Below are 23,636 nucleotides of genomic sequence, written 5' to 3'. Positions count from 1 at the left end.
GGTGACATGAAGAAAAATAAAATTACACAGTGAGTTGTTGTGATTGGGAATGCACGCCCTGGAAGGCTGGTGGAAGCAGATTCATTCATAACTTTCAAAAAGAGAACTGGATAAATACTTGAAAAGGAAACATTTTCTGGGCTATGGGGAAAGAGCAGGGTGGAAGAACTAATTAGCGAATTCTTTCAGAGAGCTAGCACAAGCACAATGGACAGAATGACTTCCTTCTATGCTGCATTATTTTAAGATTTGATGATTCTGTAAAGGTCACTACTGTTCTTTGATTTGCTGAGTCAAGAAGTGGCTGTGCACAACAAAACTGGAAATTGTTGTTCAGTGCACATGTGATAATATGCAGGCTGGTGTATGTATTAAGAGGCAATAGTGCTTTGATTATTGCAGATGGTGTCCAGAACCCTTGTCATTTTTCAAAATCATCTTTCCACACCTTTAAAATAACCTTCAGTCTGCCTTGTTGTAGAAAATAGACACAAGTAAATACCCTCTAAGCGATCTGCAGGTGTTGTTGCAACAGATAGCAGCATTCTGTAATCAAATCACCTGACTTTAACTGAGGTGCAATTGCAACGAGTGATTTAAACTGGATTAAAGTTAAACTTTATATTTCACTAATTATTGCAGGAAATATGCATATTCTCCATATATTTTCACACAAATAATTGACAATGCTTAATATCTGATTATCAACATTTTAACAGCAGGTGACATTTTGTCTGACCTCACCTGCTCAAATGTTCTTCGATTCTATGGTATCTTCAAAACAAATAAACTGACCACCAGTACACTGGTATGCATCACAGGCCTTATTGTCCTTAAATAAATAAGAGGTGGACATTTGGCTTTTGATGTTGAACTGATATCTGCTGTTCCTATGCTCAATAAATGGATAAAATGTCCTTGTGAACACCAGATGATTGTTAAATGTAATTAACACAGAATTAGCCAATTTATCAACATATTTAGATAAATCAGTAAATATTCTGTGTAAATTCTTGCATACCGATTAATTATTTCTAAATTTCGTAGCGCTGGTTAATTGATCCACCGATATAGCAGTCAATTGCAGGTCGCTTTCAATTTAAACAAAAGGAACCATCAGCTCTCTGCTGTTAAAGTCGCAAAGCTAATAGATTACCTTCATTAAATTTAGACGAGTGAACGGCTGAAATTGATTTTTTGCCAATAACCTAGTCTCAGGTTCAGATAAAATAAATCATGAAAGCAGTTTAGAATTGTATTTTGAGTTTGAATTAATAGTTAGAAATAATGGATGGTTTTCAGTTTTTATATTGATTTTGTTAGCATTGGTTGTCATTGTATACACTGATTGCCAATGTTCTCAGTATCATTGTTATGTCATGTTATTGAAATTGAAGCATTAACAAACATGTCATTATAATGATGTTTATCAAAAGAAATTGTGAGATTAGTTACCCAAAATCAGCTAATTTTTTTATCTGACTAAAAGCATTGAGTTCACTATCTTCAGCATTTTTAAAAACCTTATTGGCCCTGATCCTCACCTGTTTCTGGCAAGTTCAGTTTATCGATGTAATGAACAAAGAACAAAAAAAATTACAGCACCGGAACAGGCCCTTCGGCCCTCCAAGCCGGCGCCGATCCAGATCCTCTATCTAAACATGTCGCCTATTTTCTAAGGGTCTGTATCTCTTTGCTTCCTGCCCATTCATGTATCTGTCTAGATACATCTTAAAAGACACTATCGTGCCCGCGTCTACCACCTCCGCTGGCAACGCGTTCCAGGCACCCACCACCCTCTGCGTAAAGAACTTTCCACGCATATCCCCCCTAAACTTTTCCCCTCTCACTTTGAACTCGTGACCCCTAGTAATTGAATCCCCCACTCTGGGAAAAAGCTTCTTGCTATCCACCCTGTCTATACCTCTCATGATTTTGTACACCTCAATCAGGTCCCCCCTCAACCTCCGTCTTTCTAATGAAAATAATCCTAATCTACTCAACCTCTCTTCATAGCTAGCGCCCTCCATACCAGGCAACATCCTGGTGAACCTCCTCTGCACCCTCTCCAAAGCATCTACATCCTTTTGGTAATGTGGCGACCAGAACTGCACGCAGTATTCCAAATGTGGCCGAACCAAAGTCTTATACAACTGTAACATGACCTGCCAACCCTTGTACTCAATACCCCGTCCAATGAAGGAAAGCATGCCGTATGCCTTCTTGACCACTCTATTGACCTGCGTTGCCACCTTCAGGGAACAATGGACCTGAACACCCAAATCTCTCTGTACATCAATTTTCCCCAGGACTTTTCCATTTACTGTATAGTTCACTCTTGAATTGGATCTTCCAAAATGCATCACCTCGCATTTGCCCTGATTGAACTCCATCTGCCATTTCTCTGCCCAACTCTCCAATCTATTTATATTCTGCTGTATTCTCTGACAGTCCCCTTCACTATCTGCTACTCCACCAATCTTAGTGTCGTCTGCAAACTTGCTAATTTGACCACCTATACTTTCCTCCAAATCATTTATGTATATCACAAACAACAGTGGTCCCAGCACGGATCCCTGTGGAACACCACTGGTCACATGTCTCCATTTTGAGAAACTCCCTTCCACTGCTACTCTCTGTCTCCTGTTGCCCAGCCAGTTCTTTATCCATCTAACTAGTACACCCTGGACCCCATGCGACTTCACTTTCTCCATCAGCCTACCATGGGGAACCTTATCAAACACCTTACTGAAGTCCATGTATATGACATCTACAGCCCTTCCCTCATCAATCAACTTTGTCACTTCCTCAAAGAATTCTATTAAGTTGGTAAGACATGACCTTCCCTGCACAAAACCATGTTGCCGATCACTGATAAGCCCATTTTCTTCCAAATGGGAATAGATCCTATCCCTCAGTATCTTCTCCAGCAGCTTTCCTACCACTGACGTCAGGCTCACCGGTCTATAATTACCTGGATTTTCCCTGCTACCCTTCTTAAACAAGGGGACAACATTAGCAATTCTCCAATCCTCCGGGACCTCACCCATGTTTAAGGATGCTGCAAAGATATCTGTTAAGGCCCTAGCTATTTCCTCTCTCGCTTCCCACAGTAACCTGGGATAGATCCCATCCGGACCTGGGGACTTGTCCACCTTAATGCCTTTTAGAATACCCAACCCTTCCTCCCTCCTTATGCCGACTTGACCTAGAGTAATCAAACATCTGTCCCTAACCTCAACATCCGTCATGTCCCTCTCCTTGGTGAATACCGATGCAAAGTACTCGTTTAGAATCTCACCCAATTTCTCTGACTCCACGCATAACTTTCCTCCTTTGTCCTTGAGTGGGCCAATCCTTTCTCTAGTTACCCTCTTTCTCCTTACATATGAATAAAAGGCTTTGGGATTTTCCTTAACCCTGTTTGCTAAAGATATTTCATGACCCCTTTTAGCCCTCTTAATTCCTCGTTTCAGATTGGTCCTACATTCCCGATATTCTTTCAAAGCTTCGTCTTTCTTCAGCCTCCTAGACCTTATGTATGCTTCCTTTTTCCTCTTAGCTAGTCTCACAATTTCACCTGTCATCCATGGTTCCCTAATCTTGCCATTTCTATCCCTCATTTTCACAGGAACATGTCTCTCCTGCACGCTAATCAATCTCTCTTTAAAAGCCTCCCACATATCAAATGTGGATTTACCTTCAAACAGCTGCTCCCAATCTACATTCCCCAGCTCCTGCTGAATTTTGGTATAGTTGGCCTTCCCCCAATTTAGCACTCTTCCTTTGGGACCACTCTCGTCTTTGTCCATGAGTATTCTAAAACTTACGGAATTGTGATCACTATTCCCAAAGTAGTCCCCTACTGAAACTTCAACCACCTGGCCGGGCTCATTCCCCAACACCAGGTCCAGTATGGCCCCTTCCCGAGTTGGACTATTTACATACTGCTCTAGAAAACCCTCCTGGATGCTCCTAACAAATTCTGCTCCATCTGGACCTCTAACACTAAGTGAATCCCAGTTAATGTTGGGAAAATTAAAATCTCCTATCACCACCACCCTGTTGCTCCTACATCTTTCCATAATCTGATTACATATTTGTACCTCTATCTCACGCTCGCTGTCGGGAGGCCTGTAGTACAGCCCCAACATTGTTACCGCACCCTTCCTATTTCTGAGTTCTGCCCATATTGCCTCACTGCTCGAGTCCTCCATAGTGCCCTCCTTCAGCACAGCTGTGATATCCTCTTTGACCAGTACTGCAACTCCTCCACCCCTTTTACCTCCCTCTCTATCCCACCGGAAGCATCGATATCCTGGGATATTTAGTTGCAAATCGTGCCCTTCCCTCAACCAAGTCTCAGTAATAGCAATAACATCATACTCCCAGGTACTAATCCAGGCCCTAAGTTCATCTGCCTTACCTACTACACTTCTTGCATTAAAACAAATGCAACTCAGACCACCAGTCCCTTTGCGTTCATCATCTGCTCCCTGTCTACTCTTTCCCTTCGTCACGCTGACTTCATTATCTAGTTCCTTACAGGCTTTAGTTACTACCTGCTTACTGTCCACTGACCTCATTTGGTTCCCATCCCCCTGCCACATTAGTTTAAACCCTCCCCAACAGCGTTAGCAAAAGCACCCCCTAGGACATTGGTTCCAGTCCGGCCCAGGTGTAGACCGTCCAATTTGTAATAGTCCCACCTCCCCCAGAACCAAAATGTCCTGAAAATCTGAACCCCTCCCTCCTGCACCACCTCTCAAGCCACGCATTCATCCTGACTATTCTTTCATTTCTACTCTGACTATCACATGGCACTGGTAGCAATCCTGAGATTACTACCTCTGAGGTCCTACTTTTTAACTTGGCTCCTAACTCCCTAAATTCTGCTTGTAGGACCTCATCCCGTTTTTTACCTATATCATTGGTGCCTATGTGCACAACGACAACTGGCTGTTCACCCTCCCCTTTCAGAATGTTCTGCAGCCGATCTGAGACATCCCTGACCCGTGCACCTGGGAGGCAACATACCATTCGGGAGTCTCGTTTTTGACCACAGAACCGCCTATCTACTCCCCTTCTTCCGAACAGCAGAGCCAGCCACGGTGCCATGAACCTGGCTACTGCTGCCTTCCCCTGGTGAGCCATCTCCCTCAACAGTATCCAAAACGGTATACCTGTTTCGGAGGGAGATGACCGCAGGGGACACCTGTGCTGCCTTCCTGCTCTTTCTCTGCCTTTTGGTCACCCATTCCCTTTCACCCTCAGCAATCCTAATCTGCGGTGTGATTAATTCGCTAAACGTGCTATCCACGACCTCCTCAGCATCGCGGATGCTCCAAAGTGAGTCCATCCGCAGCTCCAGAGCCGTCATGCGGTCTAACAAGAGCTGCAGCTGGACACACTTCCAGCACGTGAAGGAGTCAGGGACATCAGCCGTGTCCCTGAGCTCCCACATTGAGCAAGAGGAGCATAACACAATTCATTGGCCAAACCTTGGTATTGTGTCACATTGGCCCAGGATTTGCTGGATTGAGACATTTCATGGCTTTCCCCATTAATTAGATGTTTGTCCTCATCCTTCATCTCAAAAGATTTTGCAATGCAAATCACTGGAAATGTGAGCTGATAATGGTGTGGCAAAGTCAAAGGGGCATCTGGGACCATGGTGAATAATGGAACCAACAGAGTTCTCCTTAACCAATAATAGTTAAGGATAAAAAAGAAACAGAAATGACAATGAAGGAAATATGGTGAATGAGAGTCAAATCAGGTACAAAAAGAGAAATCCAAAGAAATTTACAAAAGGAAAGATTGGATTAAAAGAGAAAATGAAGAGACAGAATGGAAAAGAAATACCAAAAATTAAAATTTTACGTTTTCAAAATCTGAGAACAATTTACTACAGAAATGAGACTCCATAGTTCAAGCTATTTGTTTTCTGGGCTGGAGAAGTTGAGTGGCATTGCAGGAATATAAATTTTGTCATTAAAGGAGTACTTAAATTGTTAACTACCAGCTCTAACTTTCTGAAGTGGGTTTAATTAGTAATTAAGGCACAAATAAACCAAATTCTTGAAACACATGGGCAGAATGGCACAAAGCGCCAGCAAATTGTGGCGATTCACAACACACCAGAATGATACTGGGGCGAAAAGGGGTTGAATTATGAGGACAGGTTGCATACACCTGGCTTGTATTCCCTTGAATATAGAAGATATAGGGGTGATCTGATTGAGGTGTTTAAAATGTTCGAAGGATTTGTAAGGATTAATGCAGAAAACAATCTTCTCTTGTGGGGGAATCAAGAACAATGGGACATAATCTAAAATTAAGAGCTTGGCCATTCAGGAGAGAAATCAGGACATACCTTTTCACATTGCTAACTGTGGCTCAGTTAGTATCACTCACCTGAGTCAGAAGATTATGGGTTTAAGTTCCACTCCAGACTTGAGCATAAATACCTTGGCTGACACTCCAGTGTACTACTCAGGGAATGCTGCACCACTGGAAGTGCCATCATTCAGATATTAAACAAAGGCCCTGTCTGCTCTCTCCAGTGGACGTAAAAGATTCCATGACACTATTTTGAAGGACAGCAAGGGAGTTATCCCTAAAGTCCTGGGCAATAGTTAACCCTTAATCAACATCACAAAAACAGATTATTCGAGTCAATACCACATTGCTGTTTGTGGAGCTTGCTGTATGCAAATTGTTTGCTGTGCTTCCTACATTACAATAGTGACTACACTTCAAAAGTAGTAAAATATCTCTCAAGCGCTTTGAGATGTTATGAAAGGTGCTATATAAATGCACGTCATTTTTTTTATATTGAGTAGTAGAAATTTAGAATGTTCTCCTTCAAAAGGCTGTAGATACTAGGAGAATTGAAGCTACCAAGACTAAGATTGATAGATTTACGTTAGGGTAAGGGTATCAAGGAAGATCAAGCTAAAAGCTGAGTAAATGGAGTTGAGATACGGATCAACCACAATCAAATTAAATGATGAAGCAGGCTTAAGGGAGTGAGGAAATGCAGTCAAGATCATTGTGTGGCCATCCTGCCTCCCTCCCCTCCCAGCACTTATGTTCTTACATTCTCACATTCTCATGTTCTTTCATCAGAACTGGAAGATGTTAGAGATGAATGTACCATTATCCCTTTAGTCATTTAATCACTCCTACCCTTCACCCCATCACAATCTTCTCCCTTCTGTTCCTGAACTCCTTTTCCCTGTCTCTGTGCTTGCTTAAATCCTGTTCCTCTCTATCATCTTCCAGTTATGATGAAAGGTCACAGACTGAAATGTTAACTCTGTTTCTCTCTCCACAGATGCTGCCTGATCGACTGAGCAGTTCCAGCATTTTCTTTTTGGACTCTGCTCCAGGTTTACCCATTTCCGCCTCGATGAAACTGGGATTGTTCCCTCTGCGACACCCTGGTCCACTCCTCCATTAACCCTGACACCTCGTCTCCTTCCCACGGCACCTTCCCTTGCAATTGCAGGAGGCATAATACCTGCCCTCTTATCACCTGTCTCCTCACTATCCACTATCTGCTCACAATGCGATATACTGGGGAGACCAATCGCAGATTAGATGACCGCTTTATGGAACACCTCCTCTCAGTATGAAAACATGACCCTGAGGTTCCTGTCGCTTGCCATTTCAACACCCACCCCCCACCACCCCCCCCCCCCCCCCCGCCCCCCGCCCCCTGCTCTCATGCCTGCATATCTGTCCTGGGATTGTTGCAGTGTTCCAGTGAACATCAACGAAAGCTCAAGGAACTGCATCTCATTTACCGATTAGGCACGCTACTGCCTACCGGACTGAACATTAAGTTCAATAATTTCAGAGCATGACTGCACCCACTTTTTTTTAGTTTTACTTTGTATTTTTTATTTGTATTTCATTTTATTTTAGTTTGTTTCATCAATACACTCTTTTTACCATATGCCTGCCCACTTTCTTTTCATTTTTTTTCATGTTTTTGCTTGTAGCAAGGGCTTTCATTATTCTGTCATTTAACACCCTCTCTGCACTAATGCTTTGTATTTCACCACATTAAAACACTCTTTGTCTTTGCCCATGACCTCCTTGTCAGTTATTCTCTGTGACCCTCTGTCCTATCAACGCCTTCCCATTTGTTCTCTTTTGCCCCACCCCCACTTTATTTGCTTAAAATTGCTTAGCATTGAAAAGGAGGAGGTATTAGCTGTTTTAGTGGGCTTAAAAGTGGATAAATCCCCAGGCCCAGATGAGATGTATCCCAGACTGTGATGTGAGGCAGGGGAGGAGATAGCAGGGGCTCTGATACAAATTTTCAAATCCTCTCTGGCCACAGGAGAGGTACCAGTGGACTGGAGGACAGTGAATGTGGTACCATTATTTAAGAAGGGTAGCAGGGATAAACCAGGTAATTACAGGCCAGTGAGTCTAACATCAGTGGTTGGGAAACTATTGGAAAAAATTCTGAGGGACAGGATTAATCTCCACTTGGAGAGGCAGGGATTAATCAAGGATAGTCAGCATGACTTTGTTAGGGGAGATCATGTCTAACTAACTTGATTGAATTTTTCAAGGAGGTGACCAGATGTGTGGATGAGGGAAAGGCAGCTGATGTAGTTTACATGGACTTCAGTAGGCTTTTGATGAGGTCCTGCATGGGAGATTGGTTAAGAAGGTAACAGCCCATGGGGTCCAGGGCAAATTGGATCCAAAATTGGCTTAGTAGTAGGAGGCAGAGGGTGATGGTTGAGGGTTGTTTTTGCGATTGGAAGCCTGTGACCAGTGGTGTACCGCAGGGATCGCTGCTTGGACCCCTGCTGTTTGAGGTGTACATTAATGATTTGGATGTGAATATAGGAGGTATGATCAATAAGTTTGCAGATGATACGAAAATTGGTGGTGTCGTAAATAGTGAGGAGGAAAGCCTTAGATTACAGGACAATATAGATGGGCTGGTAAAATGGGCAGAGTTGTGGCAAATGGAATTTAATCCTGAGAAGTGTGAGATGGTGCATTTTGGGAGGACTAACAAGGCACGGGAATACACAATGGATGGTAGGACCCTAGGAAGTACAGAAAGTCAGAGGGACCTTGGTGTACTTGTCCATAGATCACTGAAGGCAGCAGCACAGGTAGATAAGGTGGTTAGGAAGGCATATGGGATACTTGCCTTTATTAGCTGAGGCATAGAATATAAGACCAGGGAAGTTATGATGGAGCTATATAAAACGCTAGTTAGGCCACAACTGTGAACAGTTCTGGTCACCACACCATAGGAAGGATGTGATTGCACTGGAGAGGGTGCAGAAGAGATTCACCAGGACGTTGCCTGGGCTGGAGCATTTCAGCTATGAAGAGAGACTGAAAAGGCTAGGGTTGTTTTCCTTGGAGCAGAGAAGGCTGAGGGGGGACATGATTGAGGTGTACAAGATTATGAGGGGCATTGATATGTTAGATAAGAGGAAACGTTTTCCCTTAGCGGAGGGGTCAAGAACTGGGGGCATAGATTTAAGGTAAGGGGCAGGAGATGTGGGGAAATTTGAGGAAACATTTTTTCACCCAGGGGGTGGTTGGAATCTGGAATACGCTGCCTGAAGAGGTGGTGGAGGTAGGAACCCTCTCACAACATTTAGGAAGTATTTAGATGACCTCTTGAAACACCATAGCATACAGAGCTACGGGCCAAGTGCAGGAATATGGGATTAGAATAGTTGGGTGCTGTATGGCCAGCACAGACACAATGGGCCAAAGGGCCTGTTTCTGTGCTGTATAACTCTATGAAAAGCTATCACATTTCTAACCTCTGCCAACTCTGATGAATGGTCATGGACCTGAAACGTTAACTTTGCTTCTCTCTCCAAAGATGCTACCAGACCTGCTTAGTATTTCCAGCACTTTTTTTTACCTGTTCCTCCACCTGCCAATTTCACCTTCAGTGTGACGTCACGGTTAGGCAGAAGACCGTCAATGCGCATGTGCAGTTCCACAAGACTTCCGGTAGTACCGGATGAGTGGTGTTTGTTTATTCGGTAGTGGTTTTACTCGAAATAAGCTGCATACATCAGTGTAAAATATATGAAAAATAATCTTTTGTGGAGATCTCAAGATGATTGAGGTGGTGGCAAAACTCCTTCGGGGCCCGGTGTTTCTTACCGGCGAAGTGTTGGAGTGCGTTATAACTTTCACCAACCCCATTACTGCCCGCTCGACGTCGGCCAGCAGGTAATGAACGCCGAGCGCCTGTCGTCCTCCGCGCGATTGGTAGCGTCAGTTACCAACAACCAGCGCGCGCCCTGGAGGCTCCTGCCGCTCACCTGGTAACCGGGTGGCTCGGGCTGTGGGTCACCTGGTAACCGGGTGGCTCGGGCTGTGGGTCAGCTGGTAACCGGGTGACTGAGGCGGTGGGTCACTTGGGATTGAATGCTCCTGTGAAGTTTAGTTTAGAGATACAGCACTGAAACAGGCCCACCGAGTCTGTGCCGACCATCAACCACCCATTTATACTAATCCTACACCAATTCCATATTCCTACCACATCCCCACCTGTCCCTATATTTCCCTACCACCTACCTATACTAGGGGCAATTTATAATGGCTAATTTACCTATTAACCTGCAAGTCTTTGGCATGTGGGAGGAAACCGGAGCACCCGGAGGAAACCCACGCAGACACAGGGAGAACTTGCAAACTCCACACAGGCAGTACCCAGAATTGAACCCGGGTCGCTGGAGCTGTGAGGCTGCGGTGCTAATCACTGCGCTGAGTCTCACTCGATACCTGTTCTCAGGTAACGAGTGTGCACGTTGGCAGTAGGTGTGTATCACCAGAAGATTCCTGTAGCCCTGTAACATGGTAACTGATGTTGTTCACTTTAGATCCGCAACTTAACTTCAGATACCCCATCAAATTATAGATTGATGTACAATGCCTCTGCAACATTGTCTGCCTTTGCCACGGCCACAATACTAATGAAGCCCTTGCCCGTATTTCTAATTACTCTAAAGTTGACTTCCCTGATGACCACCTTGTCAGCCTCCCATCTTCCCCCACCCATAAAATTCAGCTTTTGTAAAGCTCACCTGCCTGGACCCTGACCTGTTTGTTTGCTGATCTTCATTGGTTGCCTGCCTCTCAGTAGAACGAATTTTAAATCGTCTTCGTCTTAAAAAGTCCTCCTTGTTATCTCTGCCACCCCTTCATGAATGCTTTGATGCTTTGATTCTTGCCTTTTGTGCATTGTCCCCATCACATCCTCCTTGCCCCACCATTGCGGCAGAGACTTCAGCAAGCTTGGCTATTCTGTCTTCTGTATTCTATTCTTCATCAAACCTTTCAATTTCGCTTTACAGCCAATCGCACCTCAAAAACTATCCCTTTGACCATCCCTCCTAATTTGAAACATGGCTTGTTGTCTGTTCCTAATGGTATTACCTGTTAACCTGCTCCTCTGTAAAATGCTGTGGAATATTTTCTACATTTAAATATGCTATATAAATGTAAATTTAAGCTGAGAATTTTGACACTAGCTATCACCAAAAAATATGTACATGCTCTTGTCAGCCAGCTAGCAAGTCTCCAAATGATGTAAATGAATCACAGATTCGCAGAATCGTTACAGTGCAGAAGGAGGCCAATCGGCCCATTGAGTCTGCACTGACTCTGTGAAAGAACAACTCCCTCAGTTCCATTCCCCTGCCTTTTCCCCATAACCCTGCACGTTCTTCCTTTTCATATAACTGTCTAATTCCCTTTTGAATGCTTCAATTGAACCTTCCGCCACCACGTTCTGAGGAAGCGCATTCCAGACCTTAACCACTCGCTGTGTGAAAAAGCTTTTCCTCATATCACTTTTGATTCTCTTACCAAATACTTTAAATCTGTGTCCTCTCGTTCTCGATCCTTTCACGAGTGGGAACAGTTTCTCTGTCTACTGTGTCCAAACCCCTCATGATTTTGAATACCGCTATCAAATCACCTCTCGGCCTGCTCTTCAAGGAAAACAGTCCTAACTTCTCCAATCTATCTTCATAACTGAAATTCTTCATCCCTGGAACTGTTCTCATGAATCTTTTCTGTACTCTCTCCAATGCCCTCATGGCTTTCCATGTGTGGTGCCTAGAATTGGATGCAATACTCCAGCTGAGGCTGAACTAGTGTCTTATACAAGTTCAACATAACTTCCTTGCTCTTGTATTCAATGTTTTTATTAATAAAGCCCAGGATACTGTATGCTTTATTAACCGCTCTCAACCTGTTCTACCTTCAATGACTTATGCACATATACACCTAGGTCCCTCTGCTCCTGCACCTCCTTTAGAATTGTACCCTTTATTCTATATTGTCTCTCCATGTTCTTACTACCAAAATGAATCACTTCACATTTCTCTGCATTGAACTTTATCTGCCACCTGTCTGCCTATTCCACCAACTTGTTTGTGTTTTTTTTGAAGTTCTACACTACCGTCCTCACAGTTCACAATGCTTCTAAGTTTTGTATCATCTACAAACTTTGAAATTGTGCCCTGTACACCGGGGTCTAGATCAGGAAAAGCAAGGGTCCCAACGTTGATCCCTGAGGAACTCCACTATAAACCTTCCTCCAGCCTGAAAAACATCCATTAACCACTTCTCTTTGTTTCCTGTCACTCAGCCAATTTTGTATTCATGTTGCTACTGTCACTTTTATTCCATGAGCTACAAGTTCATGATGCATGTTAGTTGCCCAGTTTAGTTGCAGTAAGTGATGGGGATATAGTTTTATGGTTTGCATGCACTAGATTACTTGACCATCTGATTATCTGCTTTTGCCGCTTCCCTCCTTTTCCTTAGTCCACCAGGGCAAATGTTCTCTTAAGGTTCCACTTAAGCCTAACACTAAGGTTGCATCTTTCTCTTTCTCCTACCTGCCCTTATGCCCTCTCTGAGCTCATCTTGTCTATGTAACTCACCTCCTTGACCCTATTCCCACTGGACAGCTGACCACCCAACTTCCCTTCCTGGCTCCCATGTTAGCTGGTACTGTTAATGTGCCTTTCTCCTCAGGTACTGTCCCCTCTCCTTCAAGTCTGCCATCATTGCCCCTCTCCTCAAAAAAACAACCCTTGGTCCCATCTGCTCTTGCAAACAATCACTCCATCTCCAACCTCCTTTTCCTATCAAGTCTTTGAATGTCCTGTCATCTCCCATATCCATAGGCATGTTTCTTGGAACTCAATATTTGAATCCCTCCAATCTGGTTTACACCCCGTCACAGTACTGAAATAAATGTGATTGGCAAAGGTAAATTATCTCCCCTTGTCCTTTTTGACCTGTCTGCCACCTTTAGCGTGGTTGACCACACTGTCCTCCTCCAACATCTCTCCACTGCCCTCCTGCTAGATGGCACTGCATTCAGCTGGTCCCATTCCTATCTGTCCAGCTGCATCCAGAGAATCATCTGCAATGTTCACTAATGTCCTTTAGGGAAGGAAATCTGCTGTCCCTACCTGGTCTGGCCTACATGTGACTCCAGACCCACTGCAATGTGGTTAACTCTTACATGCCCTCTGAAATGGCCTAGCAAGCCACTCAGTTGTACCAAACCGCTACAAAGTCTATAAAAAGGAATGAAAGCGGACGGACAACCCGGCATTGACTTAGGCACCGGAAAAAACAACAGCAAACCCAGCCCTGTCGACCCTGCAAAGTCCTCCTTACTTGTCCCAAAGTTGGGAGAGCTGTCCCACAGACTAGTCAAGCAACAGCCTGACATAGTCATACTCACGGAATCATACCTTACAGACAATATCCCAGACACTGCAATCGCTATCCCTGGGTATGTCCTGTCCCACCGGCAGGACAGACCCACCAGAGGTCTGGCACAGTGGTATACAGTAGGGAGGGAGTTGCCCTGGGAGTCTTTAACATCGACTTTGGACCCCATGAAGTCTCATGGCATCAGGTCAAACATGGGCAAGGAAACCTCCTACTGATTACCACCTACCGCTCTCCCTCAGCTGATGACTCAGTACTCCTCCATGTTGAACAGCACTTGGAGGAAGCACTGAGGGTGGCAAAGTCACAAAATGTACTCTGGGTGGGGGACTTCAATGTCCATCACCAAGAGTGGCTCGGTCGCACCACTACTGACCGGGCTGGCCGAGTCCTAAAGGACAGAGCTGCTAGACTGGGACTGCGGCAGGTGGTGGGGGAACCAACACGAGGGAAAAACATACTTGACCTCGTCCTCACCAATCTGCCTGCCGCAGATGCTTCTGTCCATGACAGTATTGGTAGGAGTGACCACCGCACAGTCCTTGTGGAGATGAAGTCACGCCTTCACATTGAGGATACCGTCCATCGTGTTGTTTGGCACTATCACTGTGCTAAATGGGATAGATTTTGAACAGATCTAGCAATGCAAAACTGGGCATCCATGACGTGCGGTGGGCCATCAACAGCAGCAGAATTGTATTCAACCACAATCTGTAACCTCATGGCCCGGCATATCCCCCACTCTGCCATTACCATCAAGCCAGGAGACCAACCCTGGTTCAATGAAGAGTGCAGGAGGGCATGCCAGAAGCAGCACCAGGCATACGTCAAAATGAGGTGTCAACCTGGTGAAGCTACAACCCAGGACTACTTGCATGCCAAACTGCACAAGCAGCATGCGATAGACAGAGCTAAGCGATCCCATAACCAACAGATCAGATCTAAGCTCTGCAGTCCTGCCACATCCAGCCGTGAATGGTGGTGGACAATTTAGCGACTACGTGGGCGAGGTGGTTCCACAAATATCCCCTTCCTCAATGATGGGGGAGCCCGGCACATCAGTGCGAAAGATAAGGCTGAAGCATTTGCAACAATCTTCAGCCAGAAGTGCCAAGTTGATGATCCATCTCGGCCTCCTCCTGAAGTCCCCAGCATCACAGATGCCAGACTTCAGCCAATTCGAGTCACTCCGCGAGATATCAAGAAACGACTGAGGGCACTGGATACTGCAAAAGCTATAGGCCCTGACAATATTCCGGCAATAGTACTGAAGACCTGTGCTCCAGAACTTGTCGCGCCCCTAGCCAAGCTATTCCAGTACAGCTACAACACTGGCAACTACCCTGCAATGTCGAAAATTGCCCAGGTATGTCCTGTACACAAAAAGCAGGACAAGTCCAACCCGGCCAATTACTGCCCCAACAGCCTACTCTCCATCATCAGTAAAGTGATGGAAGGTGTCATCAACAGCGCTATCAAGCGGCACTTGCTTAGCAATAACCTGCTCAGGAACGCTCAGTTTGGGTTCCGCCAGGGCCACTCAGCTCCTGACCTCATTACAGCCTTGGTTCAAACATGGACAAAAGAGCTGAATTCAAGAGGTGAGGTGAGAGTGACTGCCCTTGACATCAAGGCAGCATTTGACCGAGTATGGCATCAAGGAGCCCTAGCAAAAGTGGAGTCAATGGGAATCAGGGAGAAAACACTCTGCTGGCTGGAATCATATCTAGCTCAAAGGAAGATGGTTGTGGTTGTTGGAGGTCAATCATCTGAGTTCCAGGACATCACTGCAGGAGTTCCTCAGGGTAGTGTCCTCGGCCCAACCATCTTCAGCTGCTTCATCAATGACCTTCCTTCAATCATAAGGTCAGAAGTGGGGATGTTCACTGATGATTGCACAATGTTCAGCACCATTTGTGACTCCTCAGATACTGAAGCAGTCCATGTAGAAATGCAGCAAGACCTGGACAATATCCAGGCTTGGGCTGATAAGTGGCAAGTAACATTCGCGCCACACAAGTGCCAGGCAATGACCATATCCAACAAGAGAGAATCTAACCATCTCCCCTTGACATTCAACGGCATTACCATCGCTGAATCCCCCACTATCAACATCCTCGGGGCTACCATTGACCAGAAACTGAACTGGAGTAGCCATATATATACCGTGGCTACAAGAGCAGGTCAGAGGCGAGGAATGCTGAGGCGAGTAACTCGCCTCCTGACTCCCCATAGCCTGTCCACCATCTACAAGGCACAAGTGTGGAGTGTGATGGAATACTCTCCATTTGTCTGTATGGGTCCAGCTCCAACAACACTCAAGAAGCTCGACACCATCCAGGACAAAGCAGCCCGCTTGATTGGCACCCCATCTACAAACATTCACTCCCTCCACCACCGACGCACACTGGCAGCAGTGTGTACCATCTACAAGATGCACTGCAGCAATGCACCAAGGCTCCTCAGACAGCACCTTCCAAACCCGCGACCTCTACCAACTAGAAGGACAAGGGCAGTAAATACATGGGAATACCACCACCTGCAAGTTCCCCTGCCAGTCACACACCATCCTGACTTGGAACTGTATCGCCGTTCCTTCACTGTCACTGGGTCAAAATCCTGGAACTCCTTTCCTAACAGCACTGTGGGTGTACCTACCCCAAATGGACTGCAGCGGTTCAAGAAGGCAGCTCACCACCACCTTCTCGAGCAATTAGGGATGGGCAATAAATGCTGGCCTGGCCAGTGACGCCCACGTCCCATGAATGAATTTAAAAAAAAATGTCTTTTCTTCCCACTCATGCACTGTTATCTCTGTTGTCCCCAAAGGATCTATCCTTGGTCCCCCTCCTATTTCTCATACACTCTCAACACCCAGCTCTACCCTGCCACCACCTCTGTCGACTCCTCCATTGTTTCTAAATTGTCAGACTGGTTGTCCGACATCAGTACTGGATGAGCAGAAATTTCCTCCAATTAAATATTGGGAAGACTGAAGCCATCGTCTTTGGTCCCCGCCACAAACTCCATTCCCTAGCCACTGACTCCATCCCTTTCCCTGGCAACCGTTAGAGTCTTCATCAACTGAGGATTCCTCGCCATGTTTAACAGGGCTCTCAACTGTGTCTGTCCCACTTCCCGCACTTCTGCCCTCATCCCTTCCCAGAACCACTTGTCCTCACCTTCCACTCCATCAACTTCCACTTTCAATGGATCATCCTCTGCCATTTTAGAATTAGAACATTACAGCGCAGTACAGGCCCTTCGGCCCTCGATGTTGCGCGGACCTGTGAAACCATCTGACCTACACTATTCCATTTTCATCCATATGTCTATCCAATGACCACTTAAATGCCCTTAAAGTTGGCGAGTCTACTACTGCTGCAGGCAGGGCGTTCCACGCCCCTACTACTCTCTGAGTACACCAGCTCCAATGAGATGCCCCACATCTCTTCTCGCCCCCCCACCCCCAAAAAAAAATTGGAGGCAGTTCAAAAGAGATTCATTAGGCCGATTCCTGGAATGGAGGGGTTGACTTATCAAGAGCTGATTAACAGGTTGGGTAGGCGTTTATTCATTAGAGTTTAGAAGAATGAGGGGTGATCTTATCGAAACGTACAAGATTCTGAGGAGGCTTGACAGGGTAGATGTTAAGATGTTTCCACTAGTGGGGAATCTCAAACTAGGGGATATAGTTCAGAATAAGGGGACACTCATTTAAAACTGAGATGCAAAGGAATTTCTTCTCTGAGGGTAGTGACTGTCTGGAATTCTCTACCCCAGAGAGTTGTGGAGGCTAGATCACTGAATGTATTTCCAGAGAAGGTAAATAAACTTTTGCAATATCAAGTTGAAGGCTATGAGGAGTTGGCACAATAGAGGAGTTGAGGTCTGGGGCAGATTGGCCATGATCCTTTTGAATGGCAGGGCAGGCTTGAGGGGCCAAATTACCTACTCGTGCTCCAATTTCTTATCTTCACCACCATCCCCCCCACCCCCCCATCCTCCCCAGAATTCCGAATGGAGCGTTCCCTCTGTGACACACTGGTCCACTCTTCAGTTATCCCCTCCCCTTTGCATGTCACCTTCACATGCAAATCCTCCCCATAACCTTCTCAGTTGTAAGGAGAGCAATCCCAGCTTCTCCACATAACTCAAGTCCCTCATTCCTGGTACTGTTCCAGTAAATGCCCTCAGAACGGTCTTGGCACCCTTCCTGACGTGCAGCCCCAGAATTGGACACAATACTGCATCTTGGGTCTAACCTGCGATTTATAAAAGTTTATCATCACTTCCTTGCTTTCATACTCGATGTATCTATTTATGATCTCATGTATTTTTAACGGTCTTAACAACTTCTCCTGCCACCTTCAAAGATTTGTGTATGTGAACCTTCAAGATCCTCACCTCATTTTTCCTTGCAAAATGCGTCACTTAACACTTCTCTGCATTAAATTTCATCTGCCCACTGTCTGCCCATTTCACCAGTCTGTCTTTGTCCTTCTGATGTCTGCTACTATCCTTCTCACTGTTTACTACATTTCAAAGCTTTGCATTATCTGCAAATTTTGTCATGATGCCACCTATACCCAAATCCAAGACAGTAATATATATCAAAAGAGCAATGCTTCCAACACCAGCACCTGGGGAGAACACTATAATATCCCTCCAGTCTGAAAAATAACTTCTGCTTTCTGTCTCTTCGCCAATTTCATATCCATGCTGCCACTGCTCCTCTAACCTTATGATCTTTAGTCTGCTAACAAATATGCTATGTGACATTTGTTAAAATGCCTTTTGAAAGTATTGGGAGACATTTGGGGATCATTTGAATTTCCCTATATTCTCAACACAGTTGGATATAATTCCACATTACATTCTTGGGACTAGTTGACAGTGTCATTTTGTCTTGGTTATCTTGCAGTCTTGAAGTTGCTGTTATATATTTTTATCATGATAGGCCCAAAGCGCAGTTTGGAATGTTTGATGCCATCCTGATTGGATAGATAAATGAGAGATCATTCAGGTGATCTTAGGTTTCCTCTGCAGTTGATTGTATTTGCATTACTGCATCTAAATCATGTATACTTAACTTGAGAGTACTTAATACTTACGCTAATTGCCAAATGAGTCAAAGGACTAGAATAGTCTAGAAATGGATATCAATAGCTGATTCATACTGAGATCAAGTCTTGCATGGAGTTCTGTGGAATCTTAGTCATGATTCATGTTTAGTTTCTTGAGTTTTAAGGATTAGTATGGCTTTGGAACCTAGATAAGGGAAGGCAGCATTGCTATTTTTTTTCTCCCAGCCCAGAAGCTTTAGGGTCAATTTTAGTACACCTCTAACTGTTTATAAGTATATTAAGGGCAAGAGGATAACCAGGGAAAGAGAAGGGCCCATTCGGGACCAAAATGGCAATCTGTGTGTGGAGCCGGAGGACATAGGTGAGGTTCTAAATGATTACTTTTCATCTGTGTTCACTATGGAGAAGGATGATGTAGGTGTAGAGATCAGGGAGGGGGAGTGAGATATACTAGAACAAATTAGCATTGAAAGGGAGGACGTATTAGCTGTTTTAGCAGGCTTAAAAGTGGATAAATCCCCAGGCCCAGATGAGATGTATCCCAGACTGTTATATGAAGCAAGGGAGGAGATAGCAGGGGCTCTGACATAAATTTTCAAATCCTCTCTGGCCACAGGAGAGGTACCAGTGGACGGGAGGACAGCGAATGTGGTGCCATTATTCAAGAAGGGTAGCAAGGATAAACCAGGTAATTACAGACCTGTGAGTCTAACATCAATGGTAGGGAAACTATTGGCAAAAATTCTCAGGGGCAGGATTAATTTCCACTTGGAGAGGCAGGAATTAATCAGGGATAGTCAGCATGGCTTTGTCAGGGGGAGATCATGTCCAACAAACTTGATTGAATTTTTTGAGGAGATGACTGGATGTGTAGATAAGGGTAAAGCAGTTGATGTGGTCTACATGGACTTCGGTAAGGCTTTTCATAAGGTCCCGCATGGGAGATTGGTTAAGAAGGTAAGAGCCCATGGGGTCCAGGGCAATTTGGCAAATTGGATCCAAAATTGACTTCGTGGCAGGAGGCAGAGGGTGATGGTTGAGGGTTGTTTTTGTGAGTGGAAGCCTGTGACCAGTGGTGTACCGCAGGGATTAGTGCTGGGACCTTTGCTGTTTGTAGTGTACATTAATGATTTAGATGTGAAAATAGGAGGTATGATCAGTAAGTTTGCAGGTGACATGGAAATTGGTGGTGTTGTAAATAGTGAGGAGGAAAGTCTTAGATTACAGGAAAATATAGATGGGCGGAGCAGTGGCAAATGGAATTTAATTCTGAGAAGTGTGAGGTGGTGCATTTTGGGAGGACTAACAAGGCAAAGGAATATACAATGGATGGTAGGACCCTTGGAAGTACAGAAAGTCAGAGTGATCTTGGTGTACTTGTCCATTGATCACTGAAGGCATCAATACGGGTAGATAAGGTGGTTAGGAAGGCATATGGGATACTTGCCTTTATTAGCTGAGGCATAGAATTTAAGAGCAGGGAGGTTATGATGAATCTGTATAAAATGCTAGTTAGGCCACAACTGGAGTACTGTGTACAGTTCTGGTCACCATACTATAGGAAGGATGTGATTGCACTGGAGAGGATGTGGAGGAGATTCACCAGGATGTTGCCTGGGCTGGAGCATTTCAGCTATGAAGAGAGACTGGATAGGCTAGAGTTGTTTTCCTTAGTGCAGAGAAGGCTGAGGGGGGATCTGATTAAGGTATACAAAATTATGAGGGGCATTGATAGGATAGATAGGAAGAAACTTTTTCCCTTAGCGGAGGGATCAATAACCAGGGGGCATAGTTTTAAGGTAAGGGGCAGGAGGTTTGGAGGGGATTTGAGGAAATTTTTTTTCACCCAGAAGGTGGTTGGAATCTGGAACACACTACCTGAAGGGGTGGTAGAGGCAGGAACCCTCACAACATTTAATAAGTATTTAGATGAGCACTTGAAATGCCATAACATACAAGGCTACAGGCCAATGCTGGAAAATGGAATTAGAATAGATAGGTGCTTGATGGCCGGCACAGACACGATGGGCCTGTTTTTGTGCTGTAATACTCTGACTCTATGAACTGCCCCAAATTCCACACAGACTGAGGATCAAAGTATGAAACTCATTTAGTTGCTGAACTATTTGGATGTTTGCCCAGTGTGTAATCATTTTAAATTCCAATTCTTATTAAGTCAGGGTTTGAGTTGGACTTAGAAGTATTCTCTTATTTGCATGTTGGAGTAACGGTGAATTGACAGGGGTTTGGAAAGGAATTTGTGAAATATGCCTAGAGAGCGCAAAAGTGTTTTCTTTCCCAATCAGCCAATGCATTTTGAGTATTCTGATCATCCTTAAATTTGAATGGAACATAACAGTGAAAATGACTAAATAGCTTATTAAGTGTTCACAAGTCTGCTGAAGTATTTTGGAACTTAAGCTACAGATTTTGTCTTTTATTTATCAGTGAGATGTTGGCATGGGCAAGTGCTCAGATACATTGCCAGTTTCACACCAGTGAGAGTCGTGTTGCACTTCCGCCCTCTGAAGACCCAAAGCATGATGTGCAGGCCGAGAATGAAACGGTCTTTGTTCCAAACAGAGGTACGATGTTATTTCTGAGTTTCCTTCTATTTTTCTTGGTACAGGAAGGTCTGCTTATTCTTAAGCTTGTTGGTTTTTGAAATGTCTACAATGTATTATGAATTTAAAATACGCTACTTTCACACCTGTCTTTATATTTTCTGTGCTGCAGGTTTATGTACCAAAGGTCATATCAACAATCCTCATGAGAAATTAAGTCATTACTTTTACTGCGGGGGGTCAGGGGGGCGGGGAAGAGGGTCCTCAATGGACTGGTTGAATATTTCTTTTGTTTTGTATCTGCTGTTTTAACTCCTTCCTCGCTAAGTTAACATCTTCCCCCAGGTTCTTTGCCCCCTCTCTAGTTTCTCTCCCATTATGTCATCCCTGAGCTAATTTTGTCCACAAGACCCACCTCCTGCTCCCTTTACCCCATCATTTCCATTACATTGCTTGCCACCCATGCTAGCTGATCTGTAAATGGTTCCCTGTCCTTAGGCACTGTCCTTACTCTATCACCATCAGCACCCCCTCAAAAAAGCACACTTTCAGCCCCTTTGTCTTTGCAAACAGCTGCCTCATTTCCATCTCACCCTTTTCTATTCAAAGCTCTTGAATGTGTCACTTCCCAAATAGTGCATATAATTCCCGTAACTCCATGTTTGAGCTCCCAAGTGTGTTGGCACTAAACAAATACAGGTGGCTTTGGTGGATCGGACATGTCCGCAGGATGGAAGACGATTGCATACCTAAGGACCTTCTCTATGGTGAGATAGCCAGGGTCAGACGACTAGTGGGGCGCCCAAAACTCCACTTCAGGGTGCTCGCAAGCATGACATGAAGGCCCTGAATGTCAACTATCACACTTGGGAGTCACCAGCTTGGTGAAGGAGGGAAATCCTGTGGACTGGTGTGCACTACCATGATGACCAGTTGCTACAGCAGCTTGGCTACAGGCGCCAACATCAAAGACAACAACTCACAGCATCACTTGGCAGCTTCACATGCAGCACTTGTGGCAGAACCTGCCTCTCGAGGATTGGCCTTCAAAGCCATCAGCAAAGGTGCACCAAGAGATGACACCCCATCTAAATAGATTGTTTGCTGCATGCCCATCGTCTTTCATAGATGGAAGGATGCCAATCAACCATGTTTGAATCTCTTCTGTCAGGTTTCCCTCTCAAATATAGCATCAAAATGGTCCTAATCAAAGTCACAAATGGCATCCCCTGTGTCCGTAACCATGGTGAATTATTCCTGCTCAATCTCTTTGCAATCTTTACGGTTGGTCATACTGTCCACCTCCAACGTCTTTTCTCTGTTATCCAGCTTAGTGGGACGACTGTCATTTGATTCAGTTCTTGCCAACCTGATTCTCTCTCTCTGCCTCTGCACTGTTAGATCTGGATCCTGTTAATTAATCTAGTAACCCTTCTCTGAACTGCTTCCAACACATTTACATCCTTCCTTAAATAAGGAAATCAATACTGTACACCGTACTCCAGACTGTACACTGTCTCATCAGTGCCCTGTATAACTGAAGCATAACCTCCCTACTTTGGTATTCAATTCCCCTCGCGATCAACGATAACATTCTATTAGTTTTCCTAATTACTTGCTGTACCTGCAGACTAACCTTTTGTGATACATGCAGTAGGACATGCACATCACTTTGCATCTCAGAGCTCTGCAATCTCTCACCATTTAGATAATATGCTTTTTTATTCTTCCTGCCAAAATGGACAATTTCACATTTTCCCACGTTATGCTCCATTTTCCAGGTCTTTGCCCACTCACTTAACCTATCTATATCCCTTTGTAGCCTCCTTATGTCCTCTTCACAGCTTATTTCCTGCCTATCTTTGTGTCATCAGCAAATTTAGCAACCATACCTTCAGTCCTTTCATCCAAGTCATTTATATAAATTGTAAAAAGTTGAGGCACCAGCCCTGATCTTGTGGCACACCACTCGTTGCATCTTGCCAACCAGAAAATGACCCTGATATGCCTACTCTCTGGTTAGCTAACAGGAAACAATCTTCTATCCATGACCACACTATCCATCTTCAATGGTCGTCTCAGTTGTCCAGCTGAGTGGGACTTCCCTTGTCTGGTTCTACACTGCCTATCCAATCATAGCCAGAGAAGCTCCTGCAATAGCTTCATTTCTCACCCAAACACCTTTTATCTCGAGTTCCTTAAGGATTTATCTTTG

At 44.7% G+C, this 23,636-nt stretch overlaps 1 protein-coding gene across 4 annotated transcripts in view; it reads left to right on the top strand.

The window, feature by feature from the left end:
- The first annotated feature begins 10,008 nt into the window (after nt 1-10,008).
- Nucleotides 10,009-23,636, top strand: part of rgp1 (GP1 homolog, RAB6A GEF complex partner 1) — a 36,909-nt gene continuing 23,281 nt past the window's right edge. For 2 of the 4 annotated variants that reach the window (XM_068032318.1, XM_068032309.1), the window contains exons 1-2: nt 10,009-10,239; nt 21,306-21,442. In XM_068032318.1, the coding sequence (XP_067888419.1) occupies nt 10,124-10,239; nt 21,306-21,442 (253 nt within the window). In that variant the 5' untranslated portion in view covers nt 10,009-10,123. Of the gene's footprint in view, nt 10,240-21,305; nt 21,443-22,076; nt 22,486-23,636 lie in introns of those variants that run through there. The other 2 variants (XM_068032337.1, XM_068032327.1) reach the window with 2 other exon arrangements.

The sequence above is a fragment of the Heterodontus francisci genome, chromosome 1, assembly GCF_036365525.1.
Source record: "Heterodontus francisci isolate sHetFra1 chromosome 1, sHetFra1.hap1, whole genome shotgun sequence".
Lineage (NCBI taxonomy): Eukaryota > Metazoa > Chordata > Chondrichthyes > Heterodontiformes > Heterodontidae > Heterodontus > Heterodontus francisci.
Note: the sequence above shows the minus strand (reverse complement) of the source record. Positions and strands in the feature narration are given on the sequence as shown.